This window comes from Larus michahellis, chromosome 2, assembly GCF_964199755.1.
Source record: "Larus michahellis chromosome 2, bLarMic1.1, whole genome shotgun sequence".
Lineage (NCBI taxonomy): Eukaryota > Metazoa > Chordata > Aves > Charadriiformes > Laridae > Larus > Larus michahellis.
In genome coordinates this window covers 81129248-81155546 of record NC_133897.1, presented here as the reverse complement: position 1 = coordinate 81155546, position 26299 = coordinate 81129248, and the positions used below count along the sequence as shown (strand labels likewise).

The window sequence follows — 26299 nt, the reverse complement described above, 5'->3', positions numbered from 1 at the left end:
GAGAGAAAAAAAAATTGTTTAAGCAGTTGCAGAACTCAAATCCTGTTTTCCATAAGGGGGAGGGAGTGAAAAAAAGGAGAGACACACTCATAATCGGAAAGATCACCAGATAAAGAAAACAAAATCTCCCTTTTACTGAGGCTTTGCTGATGCTGACGTAGATGCACAGAATATTCTCCCACGTGCTACCATGCAACATGTCCAACCCGGACTGGCTCAGAGCACCACTTTCAGGTGCATTCTGGTGCCACTGCTGCAAAAGATGTAGCTTACTGAGAGAGAGCAGACAACTTCTGGTGAATAGAAGGGAGAAAGGAAAAGAAATGAAGAGAAGGAGGAACCAAGAGGACCTTAAGTCTCTCCTTACACATGCAGGGCTTAGTGGAAGCCACTGGAATTGGTGGCAGTGGCATTCATTCCCTCTCCAGAGAAACTGGACTAAGGCCAAAGTGAGAATCCTGCATTTCTAGGAAGTCGCAGCCAGGACGGTTAAAGCCAATTGTTCCTTCCAGTCAGCCCGTACCTCCTCAGTACCCTCCAACCTTGTAAAGGCTCTCAAAAAGAAACAAACTGTGTGTGTCGGGGGGGAAGTCTATTTCTATTATTTTGTCTGGCAAAAGTGCAACCTTTTATCATCATTAATTCTAAGCGATTAGATGCTTAATCAATTTTGCTTTAGTTCTCCGGTCACGACCTTACACAGCTCAGGCTTGTAAGAAAAATCCGTTCTATACTTTGCTGACGTTTACATACACTGAGCTATATGCTTATCACCTTAAAGAAATTAAAGCAGAGACCACTATACCACAGTGCCTTGCCTTAAAGCACTTTTTTTTTTTTAACATGTTATAGGATTCAAACAAAAGGTCTTGCTTATTAACTCTCTTAAATAGAGTTCTTCCCCAACACCAGAGAACTGCTCTGGTTTTATCACCTTAATTTCATTGCTTCAAAATGCACAGAATCACAGTTGCAAAGAAACATAAAAAAAGATACATGAAATTATTTCAAACACACAGATTATTTTAAAGCTCCCTCTACCGCAAACTTTGGTGACATTCAATTTTCATTTAAATTTAAGTAAGCTCAAAAACACTGTAAAAGGCAAACTCTCCTTTTCCTGTCACTTAAAAAAAAGCAGCTTATTGTGCTGGTGGCCACCACACACAAAAGTAACACCAGTTCCTTTACCAAACACCGAAAAAACAACCCTTCTCTCCCTGCAGCCACACAGCTGAGAGGAACAGGGCACCGAGACCAGGCCACATCCAACCACCGCCTCCCAACGGTCTGCAACGGCCTCCAACGGCCACCGCAGGCTCGGCGGAGACAAACCCGGCGACGAGACCGACACCCGGCGGGGCAGGCTCTGCCCGGGCCGGCTCCGCCGCGCCACCTTCCCGCCGCACGGCCCCGCTCCCCTCACGGAGCGGCCTCCCCAGCCGCAGGCCGCTCGGCTGCCGCGGGAGGCGCTGCCGGCAGGGGCCGCCTGGGCCCCGCCAGCCTGACCCCCACCGGCGCCGTCGCACCCCCCCCCCACCCCTGGACCTGCCCCCGCCGCGGCTACAGACTCCCCACGGGGACCCGCGGCACTGTAACGGAGCAGCCCAAGGGAAGTCCCTATCCTCCCCGCAACACCCCCCAGACAGGCAGCCGGGTCCGCCGAGCCCACCTGGCGCCCCGCTGCCGAGACCGGCCCGGGCCGTAGCGCCCGGCTCCGGAAGCGGAAAGTGGTGGGAGGGCGCTGCGGGCGGAAGCACCGCCCGCCGGGAGAGAGGGAGGGAAGAAGGCCGGGCTCTGCCTCGTTCTGCCTGGCTGCCGCGGCATGAACAGCCCGGCGGCTGGCAGCGGTGATCGGCCCCGCGGGGGCTGCCTGCGGGCCTACCCGGCGCTGCCGGTGTGGGTGGTGGAGGACCACCAGGACGTGAGTACCCAGTGGTGGGGCCGGGCCGGGCCGGACGGTGGAACGGGGAGTCCCTAGGGTCGTGCATGGGGAGTAGCTTCGTTTGTTTGTTTCTTTTCTTTCACCACGGTGCGGAGGCTTAGTCCGGGAGGCGGAAGCGAAAGGAGGTGCCCGGTGGATGCGCTGTGCGGTCGCCGGCGGTCTCCTGGGAGGATGCGCCTTCCCGCCGTGTAACCGGGGTGTCTCCCTCCGGCGGGGAACGGTCCCCGCGCCTGCGGCCCCTTTCCCTAAGGAAGCATAAGTGAAGTTCAGTGCTCAGGTGACCTCACTTTCCTTCCTGATTCAAGTTAATTAATGCCATGATCCCATTTTGGCACCTTTTTAACCAATTATTGCTGTCTTTTTTTCTTTTTTTTTTTTCTTCTTTGTGTTGTAGTTGCTGTAGTTAAAAGGAAATAATACGTACATTACATAGCTCTTAGAATTAGCTAGGCATCAGAAAAGTGCTTGGAAACTCAACCCTACACAGTGTGTGATGTGTGGACAGCAAATTGGTAAATATAATCACATCCCAACAAGCAGAATGACTGCCGCTTCATGAGAAATGTTAAATTTGGAAATTTACTTTTTTTAGTTAAGTAATTAAACAAGGGGGCAAAGAAGGAGTTGCTTTTGAACTGCTTTTTCAGGTCTCTCGTATTGTTTGTCTATAGTAACGTAAGCTGAGACCTTAGTCTGAAGTAAGCAGATTCTTCACCCAGCAGTGCAGAAGCCTGCTGATTTCAGTGAGGATTGCTGGGGGCATGAAGATCTTGTGGAGATAAAAATGAAAAATATTAATGCTATTAGTGTCTTGCAAACAGAAAATTTTAGTGTAATAAAGCTGACTGAAGAAAATAATGTTCTGAACTTCTAAGTAAATAGTTTAACACAGGTCATTTTTGCTAGGACTCACTGAAATATATTATGCTATGATAGCTGGCTTTTCATGGTAACCAAGGACTAAGCGTGTCACTGTGACAGGAATACTGAGATAATGACTATTAATGATTCATCTTTTGTTTTACTTTCTATACTTCTGTTCTCAATTAACAAAGTCTATTCATACTCAGTATATACGCTGTGTTTTCAGTTAATGTGTGTATGTGTGTTGGTCTGTCTTGCATAAAGCAAGTGTAAGAACTTCATAGAAACTTATATGGTCCTTTGTTGACACTGATGTTCCTCTAGGGCAAGATGTCACTAGGTGCATCATTAATAATACCAGCTAGTGTAAAGGAAACTTTGTTCTTAATTCCAAAGCAGGAGAACTTGGCAAGGTTAGAGATTCTAGTCGCTCATGTCTTCCTCCATCTTCTCCTAGTCTCACAATTTGTAGTTACACTTACCTGAGGTGAAATTTTAACTTTAGTTGCAAAGATTGTAGGTTGTTACGTAGGCCAGATTACTTCCTTTTTTCAAACAAGTAAAAGTTATGGATCAAGGAACCCTTTTTGTTTTTAACCTTGTTTTATCAGCTGTTACAGTAGTATACATATAACTGCATATTTAGTGGGTAAACTGAGGAATTTATTACTAGACAGATGAAATACAGTCCAAATTTCAGCTGTCAGTCATGTTTTGTGTAGTACACAGGATTTGTCATCAGTTTTATGCCAAAAAATTGTCTCAGATTCTGTTGTAATCTGGAAATCATGTGTAATTTTTGTTGCCCAGTCCTTTTACAGTCTTCACATTCCCTGTATAATAGGGCTGTGATTCACAACCCTTGCTGGATTTGTTCTGGCAGCTAAGGCAGTTACTGGCCCATAACTGTGGGAGGGACTCCATCTACTACAGTTCAGTGTAAGAGGTATCATGAATCAGCTGTCAGTTTTCTCATTTTACTACCCTACATTATTGCACTTCAGTGGTTGGCTACACTATAAATTGATGAGTTGTCTCATCTCAGGTAGGTTTTTCCTACCTTTGAGTGAAGACCTTCAGCAGGGAATAAGGTTGGGCAGTTGAGAAAGGTAGTCTCTTTATTGCAGCCACTAAATCATGTAGGTATTAGGAATTAAGCCCTTTCTTCAAGGGGGATAGGTTAAAAGATCAGCTACAGTTTAAATGATGGTGGGGTCAGTTTTCACACTCTGTCAGTTAACTTACAAAACACAAGTAACGAGATGGTTTTATCTCCACAGCACCCATGCATGGTGAGGAAGCTTTAGTGGTTTTGCTGTTAAAGCTGTTGCATTTTTCAGCTCACTGGTTACAATGGAAATATTTTCATTTCCGTTGTTTTAGGTGCTGCCTTTCATCTATCGTGCCATTGGTTCAAAGCACCTTCCTGCCAGTAACATCAGCTTTGTTCATCTTGATTCCCATCCAGACCTTCTTATTCCTGTCAATATGCCTGCCGACACTGTATTTGACAAAGAAGCTCTTTTTAGGTAAGGCTTGGGTACTGCATCAGAATACTTTTAAGTCTAGTTCCTGCTGCCTTTGATTTATAGTGAATATTGATATGACTGTATAAGACATATGAACAAAAGAGATGTAAGTCAGCCTCAAGTTGTATCTGCTGTCTTTTCACTTTTACTGAAAACTTTTTTTTTTGACGATGTTTTTTGAATGTGGGCAAATATTTAAGTGTCTTGTCAAGCTATTTAAGCTCTTTAAGACTTAGAAATTTACTTTGTGTAGTTGTTCAATAGTATATTTTGTTATTAGGCCAATTAGTAGTTCCTCTGAGTAACAGGACAACACCCTGAGTGGGTGCTTTATGTCTGAAGAGCTGTGGTTTTAAAACAGCTCTCCTCATACTGAAAAATTGACTCTGAAATTTAAATAACTTCTCCTGTGTCGACGTGGTTGAATATGTGAAGCTGAACAAGATTTTCCTGTTAAGACCGACATTTCGCCCAACTACTTAGGTCGGTAACAAGCCACAGAGTGATCTTTGCTATTGTCTTTCTTTTCCTGTTTTAAAATAAGTGTTGATTTCTTCAGTGTTATGGTGATTTACAGCAATGACATGATGATGTAATTGGTATGTAAGTAATTGTATCATGCTACTCATGGTCAATATTTTATTTTCTTTGTTGGATGAATAAGAAGTTTTGTGGGCAGTAGCATACACCTAAAAATAGGAGCATTGATAATCAGGAAAGTTGCTATTCTGTAGGTGCTGATTGACTCCCTTTAATTATTGAGATTATATTTAAAATCTACTTAGAGCAGTTTATAGCAAAATACTCCCTTGAGGTATGTTTGAAGACATTTATAACAGTGTTGATGATGCTCCTCGTACTTTCCTCTGTGTGATGCATCAAGAGAAAAAGGACAAAAAATCCTTGTAGTTTATAATCAACGTGCCATACTAAGAGTGAAGCTGATCACACTCTATAATCCTAACTTTTAAAATTCTAGCGTAGACACTTTTGGTCTGGTCTGTTTTAGGAATAAAGATTTCCCTCTTCTTGTTTCTTTGATGATGTGAACCTTACGCGGAGAACTAATTTCAGATGATTTGCATGGGGGTTTTCAAGATGTAGAAGTTGTTTGTTGTGTCCTTGACTATGTTTTACTTACAGGGAAAGTGACAGTATTATCTCCAGTCTTTCTCCATTCATTACAGTGAATTAAGTATTGAGAACTGGATTATGCCTGCTGTTTATGCTGGCCATATTTCTCAAGTAGTGTGGCTTCACCCACCCTGGGCTCAGCAGATCTCGGAAGGAAAACACCACTTTTTAGTTGGGAAAGACCTATCAACAACTACAATCAGGTAAATTGTCTGCTGTCATATGCTACAAATATGAAAGCTATCTTTATAGCTTTTCATGGGCGGGGTTTTTTTTGTATTCTTGGATAAAGATGAAAATTTAATTTGTTTGTGAGTTCCTCGGTGACTATTTGAGTGAGTACAGTTAAAATTGTGCCTTGAATTCTTTTTTTAATAGGTAATTCTAGCTATTCACGTTTAATTTCAGCTACCCAAGTTTTAAATAGGTTCTCTTCATTAAAGTCAAAATCTCAGAAAGCAGTAATTTTTAACAGAGGATTTGGGTAACAGAGGACAGCAATTAGATCCTCCTCAGTCCTCCCTTATCAGGACAAAACAAACCCAGTTCCCTCAGTTTCCCATCATGTGCTCCAACCCTCTAATCACCTTCTTCTGTTTCTTGTCATCTCTCTCATCCTGGAGGCCCAGACTTGGGTGGAGTATGTCAAATGTGACCTCACTGGTGCTGAATAAGAGGAGAAATCTCTTCCCTTCCCTTGATGATTCTTTTTTCTTGTGTGTGGTTTTTTTTTGTTTTGTTTTTTTAACTTAATCTACTAGTTAAGTACTGAAACAGGTACACAAGCAGACAGAGAATTCTCCATTATTGATAAAGTAAAAACTCAACTGGATGAGGCCTTAGATAGCCTGCCTCATCTAGTTTGGAAGTTAGTTCTTCGTCAGTCAGATGATTGACAAGAGACTTCCAGATGTCCCTTCCAATCTTAATCATTCTGTGATTTGATTTCCTATGACAGCCCCTCATAATTGTGCAAGATGCAGTCAATGACAATTTCACATTCACCATTTTCCCTGTATTGTGATTTTGTACAGCTCGAATGGACATTTCCAAATCAAGTCTCTTGCCAGCATATCGGAATAAATCTTTTGAAGCAAGTCTAACAGAAGACAGCATAGCTCTATTTTACCACCTAAGAACACAGAAACTCTACAATTATGAATCTGAGGCCTAAAGTAAACCTAAATAATAAGACAAAAGCTAATGCTTTCAGTTACAGTTAACCATGAGAACTAGCACACGTACAGAAATACTTCATGATGGCTGAATAGCTCTCCCACAGATCCTGTTTGCTTTAGCAACCTTGAAAACAACATTTCAAGATGCCTTTTGAAAACGGTCAAGTATCTTTTCTTCAGGTTCTAGGCTTACAAAAATCATGAAGGAAGAAAGGGAAAGAGTCCTCAGAAATACGAACTTCCTAGATGTTTTCTTGACAACAGGTGGCTGGATAGGCAATAGATACTAAGCAAAAGGCAGTACCATAAGCTCACGTTGAACCGTGGAGAATTTCTGAGAAGAGGCCCTGTGAATGCCCCATCAACAAGATGAAGCTGTGATCCAAGCTTTCACCTTAGCAGGCTTAGGATAATCCAGCCACAAGATATGAGGGAACTAAGCTTCACATTTTTGCTGCTCATGAAATTATTTGTCTTTGTGGTTGATTGATGATGTACTCTGTAATCAAATAAGGCCTGAACACAAGTGAGCAGAAGTTCACAATTCTTCTTAAGCTTGTTTTTTAATCTGAATTTATGGTGCTGAAGGTTTAATGTACTGAAACATGGCTAGAAAATAATATTCTTTAAATTTGCACTGTAAGCAGAGTTTTTAGCATTGGTTTTTGTTTGTTTGTTTGCTTTTAATTAAGTGGATTCCATTGATATGTAGCTATTCATCATCAAACTACCTGGTCTCTCCCACTTAGAACAGGGAATCTATATCGGTGGTAAAGAAGAGTTAAATGCTACCTATTAATTCATAGTATTTTACTTTTACTAAATCAATATCCATGGGTTTCAGAGCAATTCACAAACACAGCTAACAGAATTTTCCTTAAAAAATAGGCAATCCAAGACAAAATATCCAGAGCTTTGCAGTCTTATATGCCATAATATTGACAATATCTTATTAAATTCTGAATGTTGTCTTTAGAATGCAATTCAATGACAAATTAATCTTAGTAGCACATAATGTAGAATTTTTTTCTTATCCATTAAAAACCTTGCAGGGCTACCATAAAAAATGTAGGGTGAATTTTAATGATTCAGCAATAAAGTACAAAAAACTTAAATTTAAAAACCTGCAGATTAAAATAGATAATTTTGTGTACACAGTTTTATTGCTTTTGTTACCCATCAATCATCCAATCATTCATCTTAGAATCCCTTAAGTGTTCATGCTTTTTCCTAAGCTCTTTGCAAAGATGTATATTAACTGTGAGTTATTGTCAATTGTAGGGTTACAGGTACAGATCATTACTTTTTAAGTGATGGTCTTTATGTCCCTGCTGATCAGCTAGAAAACCAGAAGCCTTTAAATTTACACGTCATTCTCATTAACCCTACTGAAGCATCAAACAGCCAGGAAGAAAATGGCGAAGTAGCATCTGCGAAGAGACCGAAGCTAAACACAGATGACACAGCCAGCACTGCTTCTGCCTCTTCATCAGTGGCTCCTGGTGACCTTGATCACAGCACCCCAAGTCTGAAGAAGAAGGAAGTACAAAATGCAAGTGCCCCAAACAAGGCAGAAACGTTTTCAGAGTGCTCAGCTTCAAGCTCTTTCAGTGAATGCCCAATAAGGGAAGTTGTTAAAGATGTCTGCCAAGTGCTGCAGAAAGGGGATGCCTATGTTTTAGACATTGACTTAGATTTTTTTTCAGTTAAAAATCCGTTCAAAGAAATGTACACACAGGTAAGCATGACAATGGAGAGGCCTCATACCATTCTGTCCTGATTTCAGCTCAGTGGTGTATGGCTCACTTCTGCTTGTGCTTAGGACGTAAAAGCTAAGCTTGGGTTTCCAAAGGTAATGTTCCAAATACCCAGAGCAAGATTCATCAGGGAGGGGTGGCAGATTGTATCATTTTTTATCCCCGAAGAGTGGTAACTTCTCCTGATGAGAGGCTGTTGCTCTCATTTCCTTTGTCTGGACTGCTGAGTATAAGAGTGAGCAAGCATTCTTATATGGCAAGACCCCCAACATCTGACATCTTTGAGTTTCACCTAGACTACTGCTTCCTTGTTCACCGTAAAGAAGTTCATATACTGTCCCTGACCTGCATTAGCTTTTGCTGTTCAGTATTTAGCATCACAGTATCTTCAGACAGTGTGCTGTGTCAGTTGTTCTGAATCACAGAGAGAAGCGAACAACAAAGGGAAAGCACAGTGGGGGTCTTGCCATATAAGAATAAAATTCAATACCTTTCTTAGTTAAATACATTCTGAATAAAATAATGGAGAAGTTTCAGGGGTTGGGGTTTTTTTTGGTTGGTTGGTTTTTCTGGGGGTTGGTGGTGTAGGGTTTTTTATTTTTTTTCATTGTGCTTTTTTTTGGTTTTATGCGATGGTAGCTTCTCAGCTTTGGAAGCGGACTTGTGCAGAGCACCCAGCGTACCTTTTTTGATATAACGACTTCATTTGCAGTTAATATTTCTTAACTAGGTTTCCTCTATTGTAAATTGCGATAGTTCCATCCAAAAATTTTCACAAGTTAACACTTGAAATGTAAGACTACAAGGAAAAGCTAAAAAGCAAATGAGAGTATTATCAAGGAGTAGGGCTGGCAAGCCTCTGGTAATAGTTTACTTGTGAACTTGGCCAACCAGCCTGAAGCCTTTACCCATCCAGTTTTTGTTTACAGTCATACTCTCCTGTTGCTTTTGTCTGCCTAAATCTGCTATCCCAGTTTTACTCAGCATCTCATTGTTCAGCAAAATGTGTATTTCATTTCAGAGACTCTTAACTAATAGGCTGTAAATATTTAGCTTTTAAAGCTGTGTTCTTGAGGTCAGGTTTGAAGTTAAGCAATTGCAAAATGTTTGGCTGAGGCCAAACTCAAGTACTTTCTCAAGCCTCACAGCCTCTTCCTCACCTGCATTTATAGAAAGTTGTCTGCAGTACTAGAGTAGATGAATGGTCTAAGTGATCAAAATCTTTTTTTGAAGAAGGAGAGCTTTGACGATTTTATTTCACGTTTGAAGAGCCTAATTTTTTGCCTCTTTCTTTTCCTTTTCAAAGACAGAGTATGAGCTTTTGCAAGAGTTGTACAATTTCAAGAAGCCTCATAAAAATGCAACAGAGGTATGGTGTTTCCTTGTGGGATGCATGAGAGAATGATTCTTTTGATTTACCCAATGAAAATGAGTTACGACGAGGAAGGAACCTATGAAAGGTGCTTAATGAAGTGGTCTCCAATTAAGCTATGCAGCATGCTGAATGCTAATCAGCAGCATCTTAGGAGTTCTTTCTTATTAAGTGTTTTGGTTAAACGTGTGAACCGCATAAATATTTAGCGTGAATGTGAAAATTAATTTCTGTAAACAAGTGGTAATTGACAAGGAAGAATTTAAAACATAGTAAGTCATCTGCAATCCCGTTCTTTTCATGACTCAACAGGGCTTTGGTTTGGGGTTTTTCTGTTGTTTATTTGGGGGTTTTTATGTTGGGTTTTTTTGTTTTTCTTCCCTCCAGGCTCTCCCCTTCCTTGCTGTAGTTGCTCTTCCTTGATAGTCAGAGCTCAATGCCTAGCTGGTATTTCACCTATTTATTTAGATGTGGAAAAGCCAGTATTATACCACTGTAATGTACTTTTCATTGTGTGCATTGTGTGCTTCTGAATTATGGAAATGTAAGCCTGCTGTAGCTGCCAAAATAATCATTCAGCCCTGAGCCCAAACCATGGAGACAGCCATGCTAATGGTCATTACACCAAGTAATTTCTAAACAAGATCTTGTCTTTGCTTTTGTAATCTCATCTGAACACCAATACACAACGATTCAACACATACAGTTATCACAGATTACTGAATCCTAATTAATATGTGTGTGTAAATAAATGGAGGTATGTGGAAGATTGTCAAATTGATTGTAATGTTTCTTAGTCAATCAGCAATGAAAACAGTTACCTATTTAAAAAGTAGTTAAATGTGAAAGGGGTAAACACTTCTGACTTAAGTTCCCAATATGATTTCAGGGCATAAGTTATTCATGAAAGCCAACAAGTTTATAGGAGGCAACTGAAATGGTTAGCAGACAGGGAGTAATGGATAAGTATAGAACTGAACAAGGCAAGATGCATGGATGAGTTTATAGTGAGACAGTCAATTTAAAGTACTTGAAGATAGAAAACTAGTGAACTTTGTGGTTTTTCAAAGTTTCAGAAAGTATCCTAGGTGTCTTGTCTCTTAAAATCTGTTTTCGTAGTTCCAGAGTACGTTAGGTGTACATTTCTGTCATACTAGAAGGTAATAGCGTGTTTGAGGTTTTTTTGTTTGATTTTGGGGTTTTTTTTAAGTAGTTTAGAGGGGGATGGGACGTGTCTTTAAGGTTAGTTACCGATGCTGCTTGGAAAAGTATCTTATACCCCAGGATAGGATCATAAAGCTGTACTCTATGAATGGTTGATACCCTCAGCTCCTCTTAAAAATTAGCCCAAAGTTGATATCATTGGCCACAAGAAGCAGCATCTGTTATATGATACAGCCAGGAGAATCCTAAGAGGGAATTGTTATGTTCTTAATTGTTACCCATCTATTACAATGTGACTTTTCATAATTTTCCTTCACATGCCACTGCACTGAGCGTTTTTAATACCAAATATGCCAAGCATTGCTTTTCATTTTACATGTTATGTGGATCTCTTTCTGACAATGTTCGCATGCACAACTATATTCATGTACATAGTGTCACTCGAAGAAGACTGACTCTTCAAGCGTTCTAAACTTTTTAAGAAAGGGCATAAGCCTTTGCAGGATCAGAGTAATAACTGACAAATTAATTCCATGTTTTTTCAGGCACAGAGAGTTGAAACAACCTCAAAGCATCAAAGAGCCCATTTTGTTTTGTTTTTCTGAAAATGCATTTGATTTAATAATATTTTTTTAAAACTTATAAAATTAAATTCTCTTTTCACACTCATCTGAGCATTGCAGTGCTATAGAAATAAATCCAACAATAAGCCATACACAGTTTCTTTGCTCTCCCTAGTGTATTCTACCAGCATGTAGATGTGGCCTTTCCTATTTGTTGTAAGAAAGACAGTGCAAAGAGAGGTGGTTTATTCTGAAGGTATAACAGCTTCTGCAGGCATTCATTCTGATCCTTTTGAAAAGGTGTTCTGCAGTAATGAATCAGTTGTGTCTGATTCCCCAATTCCAGTAGATCAGTCATTTCAGAATTTAAATCGTAGTGTAAGCCATGATGTTCTTACCTCTTTTTTTCCTAACATACTTTTATATGTGCTTATTTAAAGGAGGGTTTGCTGGATTGTGTTGAAAACCGTGTTCATCAGCTAGAAGATCTGGAAGCAGCATTTGCAGATTTGTGTGACAGTGATGATGAAGAGACCCTACAGAAGTGGGCTTCGTATCCTGGGTAGGAGATTTGTAAATGGCTTAAAATGCAAACGGTAGTTTGGGAACTGATTAGCCCAGCACTTTGTTAACAGAAAAGGAGAGAAGCTGGACAGGATCTATGCAAAGCTACCATTTTTTCTTTAATTCTGGAGAAGAAAGAGTCAGACAAAACAAAAGAAAAGGCAGTCTGCTGTCTTCAGTGCCATGGTAAGCCTTCCAAGATCAGCCTTGTACAGCTTCATGCAAATTGTGTTGCCTGTGGAGGAAGGCAGATTTGGTGACTAACAATTTAGGTATCTGTGTGAAGCAGAGCTCTCAAAAAAAGCAACAGACTATGGAGGATATGGAGAAGGATTTCTTCGGTGGTCCCAAAGGCTCTGCTTGCTGTGGAAAAATGGAAGTGAATGAAAGGCTGTACCTGAGTGACAGTGTCCACAAAACATCTCGGCAGCATCCACTATGCTTTTAAACTAAATGTTTTCTGCTGAAAAGAAATAGCAAAAGTCCGAGCTTTCCCTTGATGGGAAAATCACTCATTTTCCCCATCAAATGCAGCAGTTACTGCCAGACCTCTGTAACAATGACCACAGGTATTTCCTATGAAGTTCATACAACTTAGAGCTACAACAGCTTCTCTCCAGGTCTGCCCTAAAAGAAGTGCAAAGATGTCTTGCCAGAGGCAGGTGTGAGTATAGGGTCTTGCTAAGAAAGACCTGGTGAAACAGTACAATAGTACTGATAATTTCCATTTTTCTCAGGTGTGAGATGGCACAGAGGGACAAATTTCATTTTCGAATCCTAGGCCATGATAACTTCTACATTCTTCTTTTTTTCCCCTCTCTCATTTGTTTTTTTGTTGGTGGTGGTTTTTTGTTTGTTTTTTTACCACTTAAGGTAAATATATGTGTTTCCAACTGCAGAATGAAGCCACTTGTTCAACTAGTTCACAGTTTGAAAACCAGGATGGAAAGCCCAGACTACGAAATGGTAGGTGACTGGGTAAAAGAGCAGGAGGTAGACAGATTTCAAAAGCATAGCTTCAGCTATGCGTGGGAAAAGATCATGCTTCATTTTAGACTTGCATCTTTATTCAGGACTTTGTGAGATTTTGGTAATTTTCCCATGTCTTATTGCTTAGGCCAGCTTTTCTTTTTAAAGCTTCTGAAATTCTACTTGTCTATATTTAGGCAACATTAATGTGATCTTTCAGGACTGTGATGTCTCAGGCTGCTTCCTGTGAAGGAAGGTTTCATTTCACCAGGGTCTGCTGATATGCTTTATAGAACTTAAATCAAGGTACCTATTTGTATAAGATCAGACTTATCATCTTCAAGGGCTATAGCATACTCTGAATTCATAGGAGAGGTACAGTACACTGGAGATAATGAAATGATCCATACAACCTTCCAGAATTTTATTCTTTTTGCTTAAAGAACAAGTTGGGGAAAAACAACTCTTACTGCCTGAAGAGGTGTAACTTACCTACTGGGCTAGAGATAGTATCTTAGAGACTTTTCACACAGATAAGCTATATCAATGATTCATCAACAGAACTTAAATCTCTGTTTAATTTACATGTAGGTCCATCAGGCTGGTCTGACCTGTGATTATGTGGAGCTTCCCCACCATGTTAGCACTGAAGAGGAAATCGAAGGCCTCATACAATCCATTAAAGTGTTACTAAAAGATATGCCTAAGCCCACACTTGTGACAGTTGCTCGGTAAGACTATGTAGATAACTTTACTTTAAAACACTTGGACTGTGCTTACAAAGCTAAATGATTCTATTGATGTAGCACTGGTTGGCACATCTTAAGTTCTGTCTTAAAGTGGAAGACTTACAGCGTAGTGAAAATTGACATTTGAAAATGTTGCTCATAAGGCAGTGACAGTGTCTAAGGGAAGGTTCTGCACTGATCTCTGGTTTTACTGGGCTTTAGAGTAGCTAGCACAGATTTCAAAAGCAATGAAAACATTATGACTTAATGAGCTTTAGCACAGGCTATACAAAGCACGTGATGAGGCCTTGTGTGTGTTGAGATTGGTAGCTTTCACTGGGTTTCCTACACCTTCGCTACTTTTATTACTTCTGCTAGTTAGAGCAAAGCTAGCTTGGACAAACCTTCCGTAATCTATTGTTTTAGGGTTTTACCACAGATAGGATTTCTGTTTTCAGTGGAACTCCTGATGGAAGGGGTTTTCATTTAATAGGCTTAAAGGGACTGATATTCTAGAAAGCTCTAGTAAAGCTTTGTATGGGGTAAAAGTTACGCTTCCAAGAGTGTAAGGGTCTTATTTGGGAGAATAGGATGGAGTTTGAGGCCAGCGACCTGGGTGAACCAGGGATCTGTCGTGAGAAAACTTAATATGAACACCACAGTGTAACTGTTGACAAATTGATGTAATTTAATCACTTCAGAAATACTAAGTGTGCCCTTAAAGGGCAGGCAATAATAGCAGAAACTGACATGAAATTGTTTTTGTCAACAGGAAAATATGGCTAATGCATACAATAAAAGAAAGCTGTATTTCCTGTGCCAGCTGCAGGGTTATCAGCCACTGTTACTGAGAAAATACAGAATCATTTTCATAGATCTTGACAGATGTAAAATCCAAGAAGGTTCAGCTCTGCTTTTTCACTAGTATCTTTTTGCAGTTCATTAATAGATACTGTAAATAATGTCATATCCCAGGGATTGTGAAGATTTCTTTTTCAAGTTTTCCTACCTATTTCACCAGTGGCACTTGAATTTTTCTTCAGTCTTAACTTTCCACCAGTCCTTTTGCTTGAACTTTGACTGCCAACATGTTTTGTGTCAGAGTCAGGAAGAGAGTAGAATTGGAAGGATGAATAGGTCACATGCCTAATCTGCTCCAGACTTTCTGTTCTTCAGGCAAACTGTTACTGTTGAAAGTAGTGAGGAGAAGCACAGCTCAACGCTTTGAAGGGATACTGGGAGGCAGAACTCATCACGGTTTGAAAGTAGCTTCAGCCTAGACACAGAGCATTACAAGAATACATATTGCAGTGATATCTGTACTCTCTCATGCTTTTTTCAATTCCTTGTTACAGATCAAGTTTGGATGACTATTGCCCTTCAGAGCAGGTTGACATCATTCAAGAGAAGGTTCTCAATTTACTAGGTTCGGTGTATGGCACTCTGGATGTGCACTTAGATTACTCAAGCACTGCATCTTCTTTGTGACTGTTCTTCTTGTATTGCCCTCTAATGCAGTGGATTAATTTAAATTGCATATTTGCTATGTTTGCAAGGGGAAAAATACTGTTATTTCAGCAGGTGGCACTAGAACCCAAGCTGACCAAGAGCTAGTTTGCAGTTGCATTGCTTTCTCCAAGTCTGCTGCATCTGAACTGTCACCTGTTTGGCTTTGTTCAGATTAGTTCTGTGATTATTATTTTTACTGTCTTGCGTGTTAAAATTGGTGCAAAAGAAACTATGTTTTGTCCATAAAATTATTTTTTTACCTGATTTCTTTAAGTATCTGTAAAAAAAAAAATTATATATATAAATTCTTAAAATAAATGGATTTCTCTTATGTAATTAAACTTTTTTTTTTTGTTGGAGCTTGGTGAGTAACAGACATGTTCCTGAGTTGCATTGTACTTTTTAAAAAAATTATCTCAATAATGCCATTAAGACATTAGGTTTACGTGGTGATCTTTCTTAACTGCTATGCTCAGCTGACCAGGCATCCCTCTGTCATTTCTCTAGAGTAGCTTATGGCTTCTCCCCCATCCACAGAATATCACTTATATTTATAATCTATTGTGTTAACGTTGTCTTATTTTGCCCTAGAGTATTTTATTGGTGACTCAGATAATATCTCTAATGTACAGACACTGGCTTGGTATTTTCATTTTAGATATTTTTGAGGATAAAAAATACGCGTGCATGTGCATGCTTGTATCTGTTGAATCCTGTAAGGAGTCGAATTGATGTTTTCTTCAGAAAGAAAGATTTAACTTCACTGAAGTCAGCAGCAAAACCTTCAGGACTGGGTTTCCTCTCATTTCAGTATTGCTATTTGGAAAATAACAGGTTTAGAACCATTTAATTTAGAAAGAAATCTGGTTCTAGAGAAAACTGCCACTTCCAGAGGGAAGAAAAAAAAAAAAAAAAAAAAAAAAACAACAAAACAAACAAACAGGCTGTTTTCATTAGTCTGTAATACGTCCCCTCCTTCAGCCAGTGTCAGGGCCCTGGGGTAACGACAGCCCTTGCTGACCTGGCTTCTTTCCGTGCTCACTGTACTGCCCAGTGATCACTGTACTGCTGAGACCTGCTGCTGTCTCCATCCTGCCCTGCTCTCCTGGCTCCAGTCCTGTGGCTCTGCCCTGTCGGTGCGGCACGGCCTGGCCTGCTCCAGGGCCACCCTTGGCTCTCCTGGAGGGAGCAGCCACCGTTGCTGAGCCCTGACAGTCAGCTCAGGCCATCTCAGGTCCTGAGTGGCCCATTGCCAGGCGCAGCCCTGGGGGCTGCCACCATGACTGTCCCCAGGCTGGGTGCCGTGGAGCCTGGCCGTTAGGCTGCACAGTGTCAGTTCATGAAATTGGCTGCAGGAGCTGGGTGGGAAGGGTGAGCCCTGAGGGCCCGCTGTGGCTTGAGGCAGTGCCTCTATTCACAGATGGCTTTGTGAGAGCCTCGGTTGGCCGGGCAGAACTGTGCTATCACACCCCGAGCACTTCTCTCTCCGCGGCTAACGTAACTCTCACAGCACAGGAGTACCCCTGCCACCTTTCACCCAATGGGTTTGTTTGCTTACCTGTTCCAAGCCCAGCAAAGAACGTCTCTTACTTGTAAAAAAAAAAAAAAAAAAAAAAAAAAAAAAAATCTTTACACAAGCAGTACGTGATCTGATTCCATTTCTGTACGCAATGTGTGACTGTTTATGAAGTATTAAAGGACCTTGGATGCAAGGCTGGCCAACGTTATAGTAAATGGGATTACATCAGGCTGGCGGCCAGTCACCAGTAGGGTTCTGCAGGGCTCAATTTTAGGGCCAGTGTTCTTTAATGCTTTTATAAATGATCTGTACACAGGAATCAAATGTACATTGAGCAAGATTGCTGATGATACTAAATTAGGAAGAGCTGTGGACTCCCTCAAGGGTAGAGAGGCCTTCCAGACAGATCTGGATAGACTAGAGAGCTGGGAAATCACCAACCATATGAAATCTAACAAGAGCAAGTGGTGAATTCTTCTCCTGGGATGGAGTAATCCTGGTTATACTTACAAATTGGGGAATGAGAGGAAAGAGATCTGGGGTTTTGGGTTGACGGCAAGTTGAATATGAGTCAACAGTGTGCCCTGGCAGCCAAAAGGGCCAACGCTAGCTCGTCCAGTCTTCAGGACCACAGATTGTAATACTGTCTCTTCAGTTCACAGCTTGCTTTTCTTTCATAGCCAAAAGGCACACACATTACTAAAAACACTTGAAAGGAGACAAAATCTATAGTTAAGGTCTGGAAGGAACTCAAGAAAGGTCAAAGCAAGCGTCTTTGAATTATTCTGTTGTAGAATTTTTAAACAATGTAGAAACTTGAGACATTCTTAATAGCCCCCTGAGAGTTAAAAAAGCTTTCAAAATTAAGCTATTAGATATTAAAATTACTTCCTGATTGAAAAAGACCTTTAATTTCAAATTTGTTATAAAGTTACCAGAAAGAAGGGCCTTTAGCTGGTCCCCAGCCTAATGAGGGGCACTGGATCAGGCTGGTCCTTCTCAGATCTGACAGGATGAATCTGCCCTTAGGTCAAGAAGGGTTCTTCGGCAACTGGTACCTCCTGTGATGGTGTTAAAGAGTCCAGGCAGAGCACCAGATTACACTTCTGGGGCATTTCTAAGCATATTGTGCAGTTTGTAAGCCTCCCATCTACTGTCTTCAGGTCAGAAGCATGAAGGAAGAAGGCAAAATTAACAGTGTTTATACTCGCCTTTCTTGTCTGAGTTTGGATGGTAAATGAATTTGCCTGTACCAAAAAATTCTGCTTGAAATTTCTGCCATTTGTGTCCTTCCTCCTATATAGCCATTAAAAAGATGAAAGTTCATTGCTGATATGTTATGAACAAATTTACAGCTAGACTTGCCTTTTCAAGGATCAGATACTTTCCTTGCTGAAGAAACAGCTTCCTGCTTGAATGGAGGGTATTCATTTCTCTCTGCAATCAGTACTGCACTAATTTCCACTCTCAGAAGCACCTGTCAGTAAGACAAGATAATTCTTATACCCATGAAAATTACACTTCTCTAATAAAGTATGAGTGCAAAGTCCCTGAGTACCCTGAAATTCATATTAGAAAATGGTGTACAAATTCATTTTGGAGATGCTGCGATAAATTAATAGACAGGCTGCTGATCTGGAGAGAAAGGATCATTTTTTCCCAAAGAGGAGAGAGGGAAGGAAAACTCAGAGCTCACGTCCAGTCTGGAAGTAGGCATCCAGGAAGGTAAGCATCCAGAAAGAGGATAGCACCGGTGAGAAGCGGGTGCTGATGAGTTTCTGGCTGTGCGTCTGGCTGAAAAGACTTACTGTGATTCAACTGGAATGGCCTGGATTTATAAACCAGCATACACTTCTCCGACTGATGCTCTATGCCAGATTAAAGTCTGGGTCAAGCTCCAGTTCAGGTTAATAGTTGCCTGTGTTAGTGGGTTACACCTGGTCTGTTTATACCACAGTTTCCCACAAATATGTCAGAATTTAATGTTCCCTTCACTTCCTATGTGGCTATTTGTCTTTTTTGTGGGCTGCAACCAGCCACTTTCAGGTAGGGCTGATTTTTGCTGATATGATTATGCAATAGCCAGCTTGTAGGGCTTTAGAGGAAAGATTGGAAAGCAAACAAAAGCCTTATAGCATTGATGAAAAACTGTCTGGTTCATCACCTATTGAATTCAGGCTAGAGTGTGTAGAACTGAAGTCTAAGGGCTTAATTTTTATTACAACATGTGTTAGTGACTTTTAAAGAACCTTCGCTGAGCCTAGCTCAATTTGCATGTCACGAGGTAGCTGACAACTACATAGCAAATGGGTTTTACAACATATAATTTGTTTGCCAAAAGTAAGTTTTTTGCAAAAAAAGCGTTCCTATCCAAACTTTATTCTGTCAGGAACTCTGTCTTTGGGGGTTTTTTTTGCCTGGCACAATGCAATATTTTCATCTTGCTTTCACTTACTGGCTACTTGTAGAAGGTCATAACGGCACTTTAGAATAATTTTTTTTTCATTCCCACTCCACCTTTCTCTGCAAGTCCCTCCAGATGGCAAATAATTTTTTGCCTAACTCCTGCAGTTTGTTTTGCCACAGGTTGACACTTGAAGAACGCGTATAGGTGAGAAGTTCTTCCGACTCACTTTACTATGAACATCTTAATGCAAACCCTTCACCAGTCAGGACCTTTGTCTGAACAAATGCAGTGAGTACTCAAAGGAACAGTTTTCTTTATGGGGAATGTTCTCAGTGACCTAGACCCAGCTGTGTTTTTTTTCTGTTTCTTCCAAGAGGACGTCAGTGCAATGTAAGTTTTTACTTATCCCAATACCAATGGACACTCTTGCATTTAACGTTTCACATATTTCATCCAGAAGATAAAAGAAAAAAATAAGGTACGTTGTAAAGAACTTCCTCAGGATAAAGGAAAAGGTTGTAATTAAATGAACTACAAGTACTCATTACTTACTTAAGCAATACAGTTAAAGCATGTTATAACCTTGTGCTTGGAAAAATAACATTATTAGAAACAAGCTTAAGCCATTTACTCTTTTGTACAGATATGCTATTAAGGAAATTTGATCAGAATAGTGCTTTTAAACACCACCATGAAGGCACCAGGATTATAATTTACCCATTTTAAATAAGAAATACAATAACTTTTTTTTTCTTTGCAAGAAATGGAGCAGCTGCTAATTTTAAGAGAAGAGTGGATTTGATTTTAAATAGCACCTATAACAGCAGAGTGACTAACATATGTATTCACTCCTCCATCAACCTCTGAAATTTGAGAGCCCGTGCAAACCCCAGGCAGCATACAGAACAACTCCAGAAATTCCCAGCCTTTAGTGCAGAAGAAGCACTAACAATTTAATTATTGATAAAATTAGCCATGCTCTGCTCTGTATAAAGCCCTTTAATTGGGGTTTAGAGTAGGAGGGCAATGACTGGCCACTTCTAACAGAGTCACCAACGTGTAGACTGCAATTCTCTTGAAATGACCTGGGAGGTGTCCTGAGCCCCCTTGGTGCCCCAGCACATTCAGTGTCACAGGGGAAAAAGGACAACAACCCTGGGCTTATGCCAGGGCTGGGGGACACCTGGCAATCCCTCATCCTGGCTGATTCGTGCCACTGTGCACTCGGGTCCCCCCTGTCTCAGCTACCCCTCAGGCCCCTGGCAACATCGGCTACACCGGGTTTTAGAGGCATCAAGATTTGGATCTTGCCAGGAAAATTTACCTTTCTGTCAGGGTAGATTTCCAGCTTCAGAAGCAAAAAAGTCGAACTCCTTGGTGGTCTACGCCTCCCATGGAGAGGCAGAAATTAACAATGTGGGGACTGCAAGTTGTGCTCACTGGTAGAAATCCATCTAAAAGGGGAATGAAGGAAAGGAAACGCTCCTCTGCAGCTTTTTAATTTGATCTTTGCTTTGCTGTGCTTTGTAGAGGGTCTTTGCCAACTGAATGGAATAGCCCACCCCCAATTTGGTTATCACTGCAAAAACAGATTTCTGCATCTTCATCTGCTTTTGCTTTTTGAAATTTTACCATTACTCTTTTGCACTTACTTGACCTTAATCAAGACGTTGCCAGGATGACTATAGGAGCAGAACTGAAAACATCCATAAAGTTTTTATATTCAGTAGTTCTCCAGATGTCTGTGCATCGAGATGGCTGTCTCCCTGGAAACGTTAATATTAGACCTAGTGTTTGCTCTGAGAATTTCATACCAGTTATACATGATCTTTTGAATACTCAATGATATTCTTTATTTATTGTAATTAGATAACTGACTTGGATTAATTACCCTGGAGCAGCAGCAGTGTATTATGATGAAGTGCAAGAATGTTGTGGGGTTTCTCTTACAATTAGAATTTAAATTACTATTGAAAATGACACTTCATTTCCATTTTTATTCTAAATCCATCATCACTGATTTTCTTCTATGTCAAGAAATGGAATAAACCTGACATTTTTCGGCACTGCAGTAAAAGATGCTTTATTCTCTTTTCTGAGACACTGACACAGGAGTCACTTAAGATGAGCCTGTTTGCAATACAAACCTTTTTTTTTTTTTTCAAGTTGTAAGAGGAAAGCCTTTTAAAACTGTATTTATCCACTACTGCTTTGAAAGACAGAATAGCTAGCCTTGCTTGAATATGATTTTTATGTTTTAAAATGTAGTATTTGGTGCAGCCTTATCTATACACAGATGGAGGATTGGGTAACTCGGATAGAAAGCCACAGAGCCATCCAGAAATGGGTAATAATTTATTGGATACACAAACTTCATAACAAGTCTTCAAAAGGCAGAGATTTGGCTTCCTCTTTGACAGAGAAGTTCAGAAACAGAAGGTAACACCTGTGCTTTCTTTCACCTTGTGTGGATACAAAAGACGAGAATGCTTTAGAAAGTTTGGCAGTTTCCTTCTGGCACAAATATCTTACATATGCTTAAGAAAATCAGAAGGAATGCAGAAGACTTTCTAAAGAGGAGGACACTATAGACCAGCTGGCTTAAACTACAGTATCTGGATATTAGTACTGAACCAGGACAAGCAACATGAATTCTAATTTCTTAGTATGCAGCAGTAGTAAAGGAACCACCTCATCCATATTTTCATCTTTATGTGCAAGAGGACACATTTTTAAAAACATATTTCTTGAGGCTAGATCTTATTTTTATGGATGCACACATGCCCCTGTAATCACCGAAGTGAAACTGAATTTTACAATTTTCTGTTGTTTTCAAACAACAGAAAAAAAACCCAACCAGTATATGAAGATATTCCACTCCATCCTGGGCTAGACACAGCCATCAGATTTCTGTGTGAAGAAAAAGAAGTCTATTAAAACCCTGAAAAGACTGGAATCCCAGTTCATGTAGGACCTCATCACATTTATTTAGCATTCACCTTTTGCTTTAGGAAACCGAAGGCCTCAGAAGGAGTCAAAAGTCACGCCAAGGGTGAACAAACATTTAGGGCTTTGCTAGTTTAACCATACTGTAATAGGCAATGATCCTAATGAGGCTTGCAAGTGATAGGCTCTGAATCAGCTATTATTAGTTAGAAGAGTGGTCTTAGGGTTGGAGTGAAGGATGTCCAGAAAGAAACTCTAGAGGAGGAAGCTCAGACAGCAAGTCAAGCCTAGTTGAGTCCTTGCGTTGGGGACTGCACTGGAGACAGTTCTCTATTAAAAACCTCAAAACTCACTTGCATGCTGCACTGGGATGAAACGAAGACACGTCAACTTCGTGCAGCTTAGCATTAGATTAATCACTCGCCACTATCCTTTGTGCAGACACTTTCTATGTCATCCAAAAGTGATGTTTGCAAAAGTAAATCATCTTGTTTTGTGGTTCTATGCAGCTCAGAGCACCTAAACAGATAACCACCTTCTTGTGACTCTCCAGTTCCTGTATCCCCACGACCTGCAATTGTTTCCTGAACTGAGGAATCCTTCCTGACCGTGGAGATACTTGTTATTGTCACTAGGTGGAGCAACAAATGCATCATTTGAAAGCTACTTGAAGGACTGGAAGTAAAGTGGAAGAAACCTTGAACCTTTGCAAGTTCATTCCCTTCCTAAACTGTGATCAAGAAAAAACAATGGGATAATTCCCTCCTGGGTATTCAAGAATTTTTTATTATATTGAAAGCTCAGCACTACTTTTTACCATTTATTAGCTGATGCATCTCTAAAAAAGCTTGCAAAGAGTAAAATTATTTTTGTTACCTCACAAACCAGGGGATCCCTGAAGCAGTATCTGGGCAGAGGCGCACAAGCGGGGACTCAGAGGATCACCGACTCTACTGTTTTGCTGATAGATCTCTAAAAATTCCCTTAACTCTTTCGGGGAGTAAGTACGTGTGACCTGCACTGCCCCATCCACTTGTTCCTGTTGCCCCCTGATTTGTATGAGGGGTTGTGCTTCCACCACCTCCCTGCCTTCTAAATCCGACTTAAACTTAACCTTCGAGTTTGAGGATTCACTCCAGATATTTCCATCCCGTTCCTTGGGATCCCACAAAGGTTTTGTGGTGAGAGCATGAACTTGGGAAATAAAAACCTTACTTTTTCCATACCTGTCCTTTCATTTATTAGCAATACATGCTACCAACTGCTCTACAGTACCTTGCAGCCCATGGCTTGAGTAGTAATTACTTCTTAAGCAATTGCTTTTGCATCTTACAGTCACGACTTCCTTTTCCAGCTCTCTCATTTTATGCCGTAATGCTACAACTTCATGATCAAGAGCTCTAAGACCAGTAACTAAAAACCATCCCAATCTCCTCGTTAACTTGCAAGAGGACTCCATTCCCCTTTCCATGGCAGTCCCCTCATAGCCGTTTCAATTGCCTGGGGAGTAACAACTGACCCATCATCTATTTCAGGCCAAGCTTCCAGCAGTGCCAGTGTAGCCAGGAAAGTGGTCCCAGTCCTCAACTTTTTGGCTGGCCATGGCATGGCTGTTCCTGGATCCTGGCGATTACACCAAATGTGTGAGTTACCACAGGCAGGGCGCAGGAACAACCACAAAACCACAGACAAAGTGCAAAGAGTAAATTTATTTTCATTACCTCACCAACCAGGGGATCCTTGAGCATGGACAGAGCTCAGCGGTGCCTGCGTCCCCACATCCCCGCTTGTGTGCCTCTGCCTGGGTGCTGCTTCGGGGATCCCCTGGCTGGTGAGGTAACAAAAATAAATTTACTCTTTATATTTCTTCTGTGGTTTTGTGGTTGTTCCTGCACCCTGCCTGTGCTTACTCACACACATTCACTATGGTTCTGCAGAATTAAAGTAAGATCATGAATTGACTATATGTTAGCCTAGCTTTTAAGAACTCTTCATTTCAGGCACAGTTTTTGTTCATGAATGTCAAATTTATATCAACTGAAATCTATGACTAACATAGGCTGTGCAATATGTTCCAGAAAATACCAGTCTTACATAATTAAAAATACATTAATTTCTATATTAAGAGGACATTTTCAAGGTTGTTTTCTACTTTGGCAAAAAGCAATCAAACAAAACCAGAAACAGCTGTCTCTGTTTCTCACTTCTGCTGGATGTGGCTTATCTGTTGACCACATGTACAAATCCCCCATTACCTGTGCCTGCCTCAGTTTCCTCTCAGCTTATTTCGATATCTGTTATGCAGAGCAAGACAACAGAATTGTAATACATAACACCTCCAGTCAGTGCTGTAAAGGTGGGACATGAAGGCCCATTAGAAATTAACTCACTTGGGGATATCGGTGTAGCAGTGCCGTGTTAAGACAGCGGCTCTACCTGGGCTCTTGTAGCCAGATGGCCCTGCCAGCCCAGCTGCTCTCTTTGGCACCGCTGAGGAGGGAGGATGCACACTTTGGAGGGCGTTTGCAGGTATTCCTCAGCAGCAGAGGTATGCTGAGATAGCTCTACCTTAATCATGGCTCAGCTTCCAAGAGGGACCATAGAATGCGTTGGGTTGGAGGGGAGCTTTAAAGGTCATCTATCCCAAGCCCCCTGCAGTAAGCAGGGACCATCGGCCTGAGCATTTTGTTACAAACAGTAAAACTATCATGCACTTGTGTGCAATACAAAATAGGGTCTTAAACCACAGATACTGAGTGGCGACTCTCTTCCCTCTGCATGACCAGCTCTCCGCCCCAGCCACACTGCGGTTTCCTTGCTTGTCACTGTGGAACAAAATGAGCTTTTTCAGGAAAAATGGACAGGGGATGAGTCAGATGGCTGAGGTTACTGTGCCCTCTGTCTCCATTTCTCCCCCTCGTTGCAGGCTCTCTGTCTCTGGCAGCTCTTGTTCTCTGCCTTCCCCTGATGGCTGCACTGCGAGTCGATCTCCCTGGCTGGGGACAGGGGGGGTCAAAGAGTCAACAGCATAAACATTTTCCTTCTGTTGCAGCTGTTGAGGAATAAAACCACTCTCAGCAAGGTCAGTCTTGGGGAAAGAGACCCATTTCCAGGAGACCCAGGATAAGGGTCCTGTTTCCTTATGCCTCCACTGGGCCGCACCTGGAAGGGCCTGTCCTGGCCTGCCTGGTGGCCCCATCAGGACCACAAACCCTTTGCATGTCCCGTCCACTCTCAGGAGGCAAGATGAAAGGAAATACGCCGTTTTTCTGCCTTCGGCTTGCAGTGTCTCTTGCAGGAGGAGCACCTCTCTCCCCGCAGCGGAGGTGCAGCTCCCACACCCCGATGCAGGCGGGAAGCCAAGGACCCGGCAAACCCAGTCCCAGCCTTGGCACAGACCCCCTCCCTCACCCTCATCAGCTCCCGCCGCAGACCCGTCTCAGGAGAGAGGCAGCCCGGCTAGGTCCAGTACTGTAACACCCCCGCAAAGCAGATTAATTCCTTACCTTTCTTTCAGTCTGTGAGCCCCTGGCTTCCCGGCTTCTCTGTCACAAGCGCAGCTCGCGAAGGTGATGGATGGATCCCTTGGCTGGTGCTCACCTCCCCGCAGCCTTACAGGAGCTCCCACCTCCCTCCTCTCTCAGATAAGGGAACTCTCTTCTGCAAGGAAAAGCTGCTGCTCACCATATACCCAAAGATTCAAGAAATGGGCTCTGGTCTGAGTTTTCATCTGGTTCTGTTCTGTGGTTTGGGTTTTTTTTTTTACAGTTTAATTACAATTCACTTTGGGCATACATCATTTCAAACAGGGATATTTAATCCTCTCAAGGAAGGAGCCACTGCACTGGAGAGAGACAAATCATTCCAGCCCTCCCTCGCTAAATGCTAGTTACATATTGTCAGCAGTTTCCATAAATGTCCTAATGGTTTTGCACATATTCTGCCACAGAGGACTGCATTGTCTGCTAGGGAGCTTTCTTATGGGATTGCTTACCTTTAGCAGAATCATTAGCATATAATTTTACTCAAGGCACTTGGCAAAACAAAGAAAAATAATATTACCTTTGTGTTTGTCTTTCACTACATTACAGAATGAGGCCTGTTATGTGCAAACTTAGGGCTAGGCCACCTAAAACAGGTCTAACGTGTCC

General features: G+C 41.4%; 2 protein-coding genes across 9 annotated transcripts in view; one reads left to right on the top strand and one right to left on the bottom strand.

Moving 5' to 3' along the window:
• DROSHA (drosha ribonuclease III) overlaps nucleotides 1–1740 on the bottom strand; it is a 72898-nt gene extending 71158 nt beyond the window's left edge. The window contains exon 1 of one of the 4 annotated variants that reach the window (XM_074576135.1): nucleotides 1673–1740. The gene's annotated coding sequence lies outside the window, so the exon portion shown is untranslated. Of the gene's footprint in view, nucleotides 1–1191; nucleotides 1209–1672 lie in introns of those variants that run through there. The other 3 variants (XM_074576141.1, XM_074576137.1, XM_074576139.1) reach the window with 3 other exon arrangements.
• Nucleotides 1741–1765: 25 nt separating this feature from the next.
• C2H5orf22 (chromosome 2 C5orf22 homolog) lies at nucleotides 1766–22680 on the top strand. 5 transcript variants are annotated; one of them, XR_012585631.1, is made up of 10 exons: nucleotides 1766–1924; nucleotides 4193–4338; nucleotides 5526–5675; nucleotides 7932–8388; nucleotides 9714–9776; nucleotides 11947–12068; nucleotides 12970–13036; nucleotides 13631–13770; nucleotides 19382–19490; nucleotides 22658–22680. XR_012585631.1 is itself a non-coding variant. In XM_074576144.1 (10 exons), exons 3-10 carry the CDS (start codon nucleotides 4298–4300, stop codon nucleotides 15253–15255), a joined length of 1173 nt encoding a protein of 390 aa, XP_074432245.1. In that variant the 5' UTR covers nucleotides 1771–1924; nucleotides 2041–2222; nucleotides 4193–4297; the 3' UTR covers nucleotides 15256–15617. The 5 variants fall into 5 exon arrangements, 3 of the variants coding, with proteins under 3 accessions (XP_074432243.1, XP_074432246.1, XP_074432245.1); XR_012585632.1 differs by lacking the exon at nucleotides 22658–22680 and adding an exon at nucleotides 19577–19597; XM_074576144.1 differs by lacking the exons at nucleotides 19382–19490; nucleotides 22658–22680 and adding exons at nucleotides 2041–2222; nucleotides 15123–15617 and having other exon boundaries at nucleotides 1771–1924.
• Nucleotides 22681–26299: the final 3619 nt, after the last annotated feature.

Coding starts and splice junctions, on each gene's coding strand:
- C2H5orf22 (XM_074576142.1), top strand. CDS start 1,826: ATGAACAGCCCGGCGGCTGGCAGCGGTGATCGGCCCCGCGGGGGCTGC. Junction 5,676..7,931: donor CTATCAACAACTACAATCAG/GTAAATTGTCTG, acceptor TGTCAATTGTAG/GGTTACAGGTACAGATCATT. Junction 13,037..13,630: donor AAAGCCCAGACTACGAAATG/GTAGGTGACTGG, acceptor ATTTACATGTAG/GTCCATCAGGCTGGTCTGAC.